Below are 10844 nucleotides of genomic sequence, written 5' to 3'. Positions count from 1 at the left end.
TCACACCTTTATATATGATCCAACAGTAATTTCTGTGATTTTCCCCAAGAAAAGTACTTTTGTGGATTATGAACCGTGAATGCATCAATTAAGTTAGGTCAGTAGACACATAATAAGAGAAAAATAAATGAACAAGTTGACTTTGGTTGGTTGGTGCGGTACATTCATATGTCTCTTTATTGTACACCACATATTATTATTTAAACACTAAAGTACTCTTGTTCCCTTTGTCTCATATCCAATTAGAAATTCAAGATGCAGAAAAATTTCTTAACCCTGCTTGTGCTTCTCATCATTTTGAGTTTCTCATCATATGTTCTCTCTTCCTCTTCTTCACCTGGTGAAAAAGATACACCAGTTCTACCTACTTTAGCTAAGGTCAGTGCTATTCTTTATCTCTTTTTCACAATGACCGCAATCAATATTACAACATCTGTACCGAATGAAATCGCAAACCATTATGTTTTATATATGCTTTTTTCTTATTTTGATTGTAGTCCTGTTTATAATATGTTGAATTAATTTGTAGGTGATTGAGAATTATGGAGAGGAAGTGATGCTAGTTGATGTGGAGGAAGGAATACTAGAAAGGAGGATGGATTTGGAAACCCAAGACTATGATGGGACAGGAGCAAATAGAGATCATGAGCCTAAACCTCCTAGGGTTTAATCTCTAATTGACATTGACAATGCCATTAAATATATGTTTGTTTGTCTTTTTTATTATGATTGTAACGGAATAATATATTTGCATGGATATGGTTATCTTTAATTTTTTTAATTGTAATATGAATTTGCTATGTCACGCCTATGTCAATTCAAAGTCGCAAATGGTGTGTAACTTGTGTTGTTATTTCAAATAAACAAGGTTGACTTTATAATATATATACATTATTATTATTATTATTATTATTATTATTATTATTATTATTATTATTATTATTATTATTATTATTATTATTATTATTATTATTATTATTAAATATTTTAATGATAAATAAAATATTTAAAAAATAGATAATTTCAAAGTAATAGAAATATTTACAAAGTACAAGAAATTTCATAACATTGCCCAACAAAAGGACAATTGTATCTAGTTTTGATGGACGGGGTTTATCAAATTCATTGCTAGGGAATGATTCATGTCTTTTTTAAGGTGAATGACACTTTTCTTTAGTCGAATTGGTGTATCGATCCGAGACCATTTTTTAGATAGGTAATTTTGGTTGTCCTTGGTCCGGTTGCATCCGACGGGGGATCCTACCATTCTTTTTTTCTTCCTTTCTTTTGTACTTTTGGTTGGGTTAATCACCCCTAATGCTTGTTAATATATCCCTTTGCTTATAAAAAAAAAAAAAACTAAAAACACAAATAATCAAACAACCCCATCGGAGAGGAGACCATCCAGAATGAGACATGGTTATTAAAAATCAACTGGTTATTTATTTCCATAATAAATATCAAGCTAACTCGATTTATCATTAACAATTTTGGTTTCATTAAGAAAAATGGAAAATTCACCACCAATCTCAAGATCAAAACAAACTTTTAATCTGTTATAGATATAAATAGAAGATATAATTCTGAAATTAATTCGTAAAGATGGAAGAGTTCGCTAAAGATCTTCTCAAATACCATTTTTCATTCCAAATAATACTCTTCAATGTAATGTTTTCTGACTAGGAGGTTGTAGAACCTTCAACGGTAAATGACAAAACTGTAAGATTGTGCAATTGTTCTTTCACAATCTCAAACATGTCATCATGCTTTTAAGTTGCCAATCATGATGAAGTTCATTACAAGAACATGTTTACCAAGTAGTTGAGGACTCGGGGTACTCGCAACTAGGGGACTAGTACTTGATCTTCACCTTGAATGATCGCCCACCGATACAATTGAATGGTCTCTCGTGTAAGACATCAAATCACACGTGGATAGTTTTAATTGCCCACATTATATAAAGTCAAACATTCACCATTTTAGGTATTCTCTCATTCACCCAATTATACTAATATCTCACTCATGGCCGTTCTAAAAGGTCCATCCTTGCTCCATCATACTAGAAGCTCACTCCACCACATCAAAACTATATTCCATTCAGTATCCACCTATTTTGGTACCAAATCAGAATAGTGGTGTCGTTTGTGAAAATCAACGTCTGATTCTAAAGAAATTCCATGATTAAATTCTTATGGTCTCAAAGTCACAAATCACAATCGCAATTTTTCTCGAAAGAAGACGATGTTGTTTGATTTAGATGCTGAAGTTGTAACACCCGATATTTAGATTTAATTATTTAATAAATTATTTGATTATTTTGAGGTGATTATATGAGTCATTGTAATTTGTCGATGAGTAAATGCGATGTTTATGTGACAATGATGTTTGATTTAGCTGCTGAAGTTGTAACACCCCGATATTTAGATTTAATTATTTAATAAATTATTTGATTATTTTGAGGTAATTATATGAGTCATTGTGATTTGTCGATGAGTAGATGCGATGTTTATGTGACGTATGATGTTTATGTTGATATGGGGTAGTGGAATTAAAGTGTTGGTTAGAATAAAATAATATAGTTTCTAATTAGCATGGTTATTTAAATAAAATAAAATAAGGAGATGAAATGAAGTAGAGTTAGTAAGGGCAAATTAGGAATTTCATAATAAGGGTCTCAATGCTAACTAGGTTAAAAGAGAAAATAGGAGAATTATTCATTCAATGTAGAATTTTGGAGAAAATTGAAAGAAGAGAGAGTTAGGGCAAGAAGAGGAGAAGGAGAAGATCAACCGTAAGAATTTGAAAAGGGGATCAGTTCAGCTAATAATCTAAGGTAAGGGGGTTATCATGAGTATTATGTTTGATTTAATGGGTTGATAGTTGTATGTTGGGGTTTCGTGTTGTTCTCGATGAAATTGATGATCTATGGTGATAGTTTATTGATTGTATGGTTAATATGTTGTATGATGATGATTGTTGTGTTGGTGATTAATAACATGATTTATATTTAAATCCACCATTGTTGAGGATTTGAAGGTTTAGGGTTTGATAATGAACCTCGAAATAGAGATGAACGATTGTGTTATGGGTTTGTAATGATTAATACATGTTAGAACTAGGATAATAAACCTTAAATCGCAGAAAATTATCGATTAAAATCAGTTTTTGGACAAACGTTTGGGACTGGTCTGATGCAGGTTGAGCAGGAATTTCTGCAGAAATTCCTGAGCCCGCTTAGCGTGCTCTTGAAAATGATACAAGCGATATTATATTAGGTATCACACTCAGCGCGATACAGGGGCGCTTAGCGCGGATTCCTGAATCGAAAATTAATATTTTTGAAAATCGATTTCAGAATATGGGAGCTTATAATTTATTATAATTTCTGAGAATTTACTGTGCATGTTTGGGTAGGTTTATAAGGCATTTTATATGTAACTTGGTTTTGTGGATTCTTGTGCTTCGTTACTTGATTTTGGTGAATGTTGTTGTGTTGATTGATAACATGATTAATTGATGATTGTGTGTTGAGTTGATCAAGATGTTTGTGATGTTGTATGTTTGGATGATGACATGACCTTGATGAATACATCGCTGATGATGCCATTTTGACTAGTTGTGGTCATTAATTTTGTGAAGTTAATCATCATGCATTCATAACATATTTGTAGGACGATAGTCCATTGGTGTTGTAAGACCACTGGTCCAGTGACGACCCTTAATTCCATTGTGCGGATTGGGTGCAATATTGTGATGTGCTCCGGTTCCAAGCGAGAATCCCATCCTATCGTGGGGATCTATGGAGAACGATGACTGAGTCATCAATGAAGTATTGGTACCACATGCATGAGCCCATTGTTGTTGCATCGCATTGTTGTTATATTGTGTGAATTGATGATACTTGCTTGTTTGTGATGTGAAGAACGTAAGTGATAATTGTGATTGAACCATAATATGATGTTGTGAATAGGTGATGATGTGCATGTGTGGGTAAGTATGTGAACATGATGAATATGTTGTATCGTTATATGTGCGGTTAGTTATTTTTATACAAATACTATATCTATTCCTTATTTCTTATATAACTTTTATGAAATACTCACCATTTATGTTTGAGTGTTGCCTCCGCGTGGGTAACGCGCAAGTAATCAAGAGTAGTCTGTTGGAGTTAGAGGATAGCTTTATGGCGTCCTTTTACCGTTTGTTTAGATTGAAGGGAGTCTTGCTCTGATATTTAACATCGGGGTTGAGGTCGCTATGTTTTAGAACTATTATGTTCTCTTTGACTATTTTGAATTTGATTGCATTTTTATGAATTACCTTTCAAAGAATTTGATGTTTGAGTTATAACTCATATAATCCTCAATTTTTTTTTAAACTAAAAAAATCATTAAAACGGAAAACAAAATATACAAGGGGGACCAAGCCAAGACCCCTTAAAAACAGAGTCTAATTAATTAGTGTCAGAAGAAGAAAACAATTATCAAGTCAACAACGTTACTCACCAAACTTTGACGTTACAGACTAACACTAACAAGAAAGTAAAATATAAGAACTCAATGCAAAAAAAATAAAATTCAAGGACCAAAATAAAAAAACTCGTCAACTTATATAGAACAAAAGACTATTTAAACTGATCTAAATTAAAAGATATCAAAATATTCTTTTAATTTATAAAAAATTGAGTTATAAATTAATTGTACTATTTTTTATTTTACATAAAACACTTTCTAAATCTATACCAAACAATTCATTATAAAATGTTTCATGTTGACGGTTTTCCCAGTAAGTGATCTAAAATAGATCATTCCTACAAAATTTTATTAAAATTTAAATTTTTTATGTTATTAAGGGCCAATTTAATTTGTCGTATTTATTTTTATTTTGAAAATTAATTTGACTTAAATAGTTTATTTTTTCGATAAGTTATTGTATTTTTTATTTTCGTCATTGTATTTTTTTTTTCTTGAATAAAGTTTTTAGAAGTTAAATTTCATTTGATTTTAGTCCTTAAAACAAAAATCTGGAGATATCTTATAGATTTTAATTTTAGAGACTAAATCCAAAAAGATTTTAACATTCAACAATCATTTTCAATCCAAAAAAAAAAATACAAAGACGGAAATAAAAAACACGCCAACTTACATGGCCCAAAAGATTATTTAAGTCGATTAATTTTTATAAAAATGTTTTTTAAATTATTAAAAGATGTATGTTTCTAAATTATTAAAAAATATATATTTTTTTTAAAAAAAATTGAAAGACTAGCTTAAACATCATCTAAATTCATATGTTTCATTAAATCAAAACATAGTGGAAATCATCAATTTTTTTAAAAATAATATCTATAAAATAACTTTTATGAAAAACTATTTAAAATAAATTTAAAATTTTAATGTCCAAAAAATGTTATAATAAAAGAGAAAAAAGAATATGCACCGACAGTGTAAAATATTTTTACACTATCAACCAATCACAACCATATATCCAATTAAAACACAATTTTAATTTAAAATAACTAATATGACATGGCAAGTGTAAGAATTTTGATTAATTATATGTGTAAAATTAGTTTACACTTCAGTACACTACCTTTAAACTCATAATAAAATACTTAAATAATATTTTAAAAATAATTATTTAAACTAAATTTTTATTTAAAATTTTATCAAAAAATTCTTACTAAAACAAAAATATGTAATACTATAAAAATCATTTTAAAAAAAAAAATTGAACAAACGGATTCACTCGCCAAAATTATCGGCATTCATTAGTCACCTAATGCTGATGCCGCAGCTTACAAAATAACATCCACAAAAACTCAAAAATTTCATGTTCCCATGCCTCCTCCAGCCATGTTGAATATGGGTTGCAATAGAAACAGCATCTAGCAATTTATCAGTAATGATCATCATCATAATAATTATAACCATCTTCATCAGGGTAATATGCCTCATCCATATTTTCATTATTATACCAATCTTTGTCACCACCCTCATGATAATTCCCTGATCCCAGCTCATCATCCTCTTGGTCTTCATCCTCTTGGTCATCATCATCAACCTTAGACTGAAATTTGCTGTTATTATCCGAAGCTAGATCAAATCGTACTCTCTTGGGATTACGCTCACCTGCCTGTAATATAGATTAATCATGAGAAAACAATTTCCAAGACAATCAACTTCGAAAAAGTTTCTTTTAAACATGTATAACAACAAACAAAAGAAATGTCATTAGACATTAACTACACATATCTCAATATTTCAATTGATTTTAGATTCGTGTAACTTTTAAATATAAGATCTGTGATAACAGCTATCATTCATAAGATGAGTTATGTACTAGAGTTATCGAGTAATAAGATCTACGATAACAGCTTTCATTCATAAGATGAGTTGTGTATTATCGAGTAAAAAGTTAATGTACCAATACTAAGTATTACATCAATGTTATTGAACCCATAAAGAGAAAACAAACTAATTCAAGACTAAACTTTTTCATATCTATTGAGGTTCAAGGTTAGTGTAGAGAGACTAAAAAATTATTGATGAACATTTTCTTCTACTAAGAAATTATAGTGCATTATAGATTTAAGTTTTTCCTCCCAGAGTATCCTTGGAACTTGAATAAACTAAAGATATGATAACAACTAACAAGCAAATGACAGAATAGATAGAACGGCTTTTACGTTTCTGCTATATCATATAAACGTTTGACCTATAGGCAAAACTCAAGTTTGTTCAACAGTTCAAGAGAGAATTACCGGTTCATCTTCAAATAACTTTGCCAGGCAATCGTGATTGACTCTGCTACTGAGCCTCTGTAAGTGTTACAAGTAAGCAAATATTATTAGTAATTAGCTCTATATTAAATAATTTCAGAAGATCTTAAGCCTGTATGATTAAATAGCTAATGTTCATCATTGTAGATTGCTTACTGACCTTACCAGAACAACTGTCAGTACATATTAAATCAAAAACACACTTATGGATGTAACCTCACCCTTATCTCAAATGGACACAAAAGAAGCAACGACCAGAATGCTTAACAAGCACGTAAAAATGCAAGGACAAAGGTTAAAGGAATTTCTCATTGATAAAAAAAAAAGGTTAAAGGATTTTTGGTATTCCAAAATTATTCTGTGTCTAGAAAGATCCTAATGTTCTTTTTATGTTTTCCACGAGCTAACAGCCCGGTGAATAAATACTAATAAATGATAAGGAACTGGGTTTCACTGAACAAATATTTTTTCAACCTTGAGTGAAATGAAGGATGCGGTAAGTGTTGATATATTACACATTAAGATGAATTTAATTTGTATGCATAGTCAATGTAAAGTTATTTAACATATACATCCAATGATTGATGGCACATCATTTAATGTGTTTGAAATTACTTGATTTGTCATAATCAATAGAAGATGGGGCAACACATATTGGATGCAGTAGTATTATTGATGTAAAAAACTTAAGGGAAAATTTCAAATAAAAGAAGCTATATGACTAAAAATACTAGAAATACTAGAAGCTATATAATAAGTTTAATAAATAAAATGCATATATAAGTCTGCTATTGAACAAATACCTTTGTTTTCACCGTTTGGCAAGTGGCCACTGCCGCAGATTGAGCAGGCTCTGAATTTTTTGCTTGTTGAGCTTGTTTCTGCTTCGTTACCTACAATAGTTTATATTTAACAAATCAAAAGTTTATATGTTTGATGTCTTGTATTATTTATTTTGACCAGAATATGAATTCAGTTCAGTTCATTTTCCAAACATGTTACAGGGGAATAAACAAGAACGTGAATAAGTTATATACATCGATAAACGCATATATGTATATATAACAATAATGGCCTTTCTTAAATCCTTAGCATAAACAAAAGAAACACGCATTAGATTATCTGATATTACACTCCTTAGCTTTGACATTTCTTTCTTGTTCTGTCTTACTTTTCTATTTTCTATGATTATTCAATTCACCATGAAAACACATGGACAAAGAAGTTGAGCTTTAGATAACAGTTAGCAAACCAGGCTGGAATAAGATGTTGCAAAACTTCCAATTACCCTTGGAAGAAGCTGTTCGAGTTGCAGCGTGGAATGAAATGAGCTATTTGGTTTCTGACATTAGTATGGCCACCAATAGATGACCATGACAAAAAATAAGTTAACACATCAGTGGTGGTTTCACTGGTAAATTTTCCAGAGTTGGAAACAGGCAATTTCGGAAACAGGGGATACTACAGATGCATCAAACAGCACTGGAGGACGATGGTTGCAGCATGAATAGCATAATATCCAAATATCTTATCTAGTCTAACACCTACATTATTAAAGTTTAGGCGACATAATATCTCTAGTAAAAAAGTTTTAGCATGGGACGGGATCAATTGATATCAGTGTCAAGACTAGCCTAGGCACACCTGTACCAGAAACATAATATAGCATACTTACATGATGTGATTTTATGAGAAACTATCACATTCTTCAGTTCAAGCATACCAAATTTAACGAAATTGGTAACAGATAGGTCAAATCTAGTAAGAGTAGACAATGGTTTTATAATTTGGAAAACAATATGCAAAGTCAATGTTTTGCTAATAAAACACAGATTTAAATCAATATTGTAATACATTTTTAACATGATTTATGAAAGTAGAGCTACAAATCTAACAACGGACTTCATTGAAAAAGTGAGAATTTTGTTTTGCCGCTGACAATCTCACTAAAAATTGATTCAAGAAGTACCTTTTTGGATTTTGGCATTGCTGCAGCTAATTCCTTGGCTACTTGCTCCTGAAAGAAAATATAAAGCAGGGTGAGTTCCGGTGCACATTTACTCCAACAAAATACTAACAATCATGATAGAGTGTAGAATATCGAAAAGACTACTTTATCCAGCGCTATTAAAATAACAAATATAAAGTAAAATTGTCTATACCAAAAGATACTCGCGGTTCGAGTTTTCCCATATTTTTTTCTTGTAATTCTTCTCTTCCTCATTGAAAAGGTACCGATCAATCTATGCAGCATTTCGGCAGCGAGAATAATCAGTGTGTTATGCATGACAATAACCTGATATTACATTAGCAGAGAAATAAATTTGGCCAAGAGAAACAATAATCGTGTATGATTACCAATCACACAAAATGGGCATAATTAAGTGCGGAGCTTATTTCTGTTGGCTGTTGGATTCAGATCTCAAACATTTAGTTTATGGATCAGATTGATTTGTAAATAATTGTGACTAGCTGATTTTATTTTGATAAACCTATGTAGCACCAACGCTTCTAAAAAAAGGCATATTAATGTCTGTGGCAATGTCCACACACCAACACCAACACTTGTAATTACGTTTAATTTAATTAATTATTACGAGTGCCTACGTGTTAGTGTAGGTGTTTCATCAGATAAACTTCTAACAGAAAACATTCTACTTGTTATTCACCTCTCGGTCATCGATATCGGAGAAACTTTCTAATTCATCTTGAGAGTCTGCACTGGAGTCATTTTCACTATCACTACTATCTTTGTGCTCGCACGGTAGATCTTTTGAAGTAGATCCTTTGAATTTACTGTCTGGCAATACAATCGGCCTTTTTTCATGCTTTTTCGCCATTGCATTCAACTTTTCAACCTGTAACCATAATAGATTGATGAAAATTTCAACTAACTTTCAAATCAAGAGTGTAAAAAGACACATAACATTATAAAATCTGGACATGACGGAATGTAAAAACTGAATAGATCATGGATATATAAAAATTGAAAAACAGAGAATTCGAGAGAGGTTGAACGTGAGAAGGGGAAGAAATATACCATGGGAGAAAATGTGGAGAAACTGAGATGGAATTGCGGCCGGAGATGGGAGAGTGAGAGATCAGAAAGCGAGATGAAATCCCAAGTATCCTTTTAGAAAAGCCCTAGTTTTTTAAATATGAGACAGCTATTTCGGTAATTAGCTGGAGAGTAAACCTTCCCGCGAATTCAACCTGACAAAAACGAGAGAAATTTGTGTGTAGAGTAGTTGCTTATAGTTTTTTTTTAGTTTAAAAAAAAAAACCTAAAAAGATGAAAGTTTTGTTTTGGTACAAGTGAAAAAAAAAAAGGAAATTATTTAGAAAGTAAAATCCGCATATGGCATGAGGGTTATGATTTCAATAGAAAATTCTGCAAAGTTTAGTGCGCCACATCATTATTAGTCTTATATTTTGTTAAATAGTTAGCACAAATATTTTTCTCCATAAGAGTAGTGTAAAATATTCGAACTAGTCATTTTCTAAAGAGAAGAAACTCTTTAATATTGTGAAGAATTGCGACATAGTGATGTTAAACATTAACAGACTTTGAGATAAATTTGATAGTAGAGTTTGAGTCAGAATAACACAATAGGTCTTTGTTGCCGAGTTTTCAAGTCATGAGCAAACTATGATATAGCGTCATCAACTCAACATGAAGGATGTTTGAACAACTAGTATTACTCACAAAATTGTGAACCAAAACACCATTAGTATTTTGAATTAATCCATCAAAATCCAAGACGTCAGGATTAGCAAAGCTACTGCCATTAATATATTACTACATCTTTCATTCAGAACTATAAATAAAGAGGATGATGAAAATCGTGGTGGAGCAAGGTTCCCTGGACACTGCGGTGATGAGGCACCAAGGATCAAAAGCTTTGATCATGGTGCTCCTTGAACCAAAGAAGTTAATCTTAAATCGGCGTCATTATCCTCAAATACGACTGATCAAATAGGGATATCTACATGGTTAACACTCTAACGTCCAAGTCAGTTTAGGGTTCAAGATAGTGGTAGTGAATATGTATTTGAAAATCCT

At 31.3% G+C, this 10844-nt stretch overlaps 2 protein-coding genes across 2 annotated transcripts; one reads left to right on the top strand and one right to left on the bottom strand.

The window, feature by feature from the left end:
• Positions 1-221: 221 nt before the first annotated feature.
• On the top strand, positions 222-884 carry LOC131612339 (uncharacterized). Its single transcript, XM_058884132.1, has 2 exons — positions 222-378; positions 530-884. The coding sequence occupies exons 1-2, from the start codon at positions 256-258 to the stop codon at positions 668-670; spliced, it is 264 nt and encodes an 87-aa protein (XP_058740115.1). The 5' UTR covers positions 222-255; the 3' UTR covers positions 671-884.
• Positions 885-5713: 4829 nt separating this feature from the next.
• LOC131609961 (uncharacterized) lies at positions 5714-10004 on the bottom strand. Its single transcript, XM_058881807.1, has 7 exons — positions 9822-10004; positions 9451-9639; positions 8944-9024; positions 8751-8798; positions 7585-7674; positions 6764-6820; positions 5714-6135 (listed from the first exon to the last, which is right to left on the bottom strand). Exons 1-7 carry the CDS (start codon positions 9822-9824, stop codon positions 5899-5901), a joined length of 705 nt encoding a protein of 234 aa, XP_058737790.1. The 5' UTR covers positions 9825-10004; the 3' UTR covers positions 5714-5898.
• Positions 10005-10844: the final 840 nt, after the last annotated feature.

The sequence above is a fragment of the Vicia villosa genome, linkage group LG6 (genome assembly GCF_029867415.1).
Source record: "Vicia villosa cultivar HV-30 ecotype Madison, WI linkage group LG6, Vvil1.0, whole genome shotgun sequence".
Taxonomy (NCBI): domain Eukaryota; kingdom Viridiplantae; phylum Streptophyta; class Magnoliopsida; order Fabales; family Fabaceae; genus Vicia; species Vicia villosa.
The sequence above is the reverse complement of the archived record's forward strand: the minus strand, read 5'-3'. Positions and strand labels throughout refer to the sequence as shown.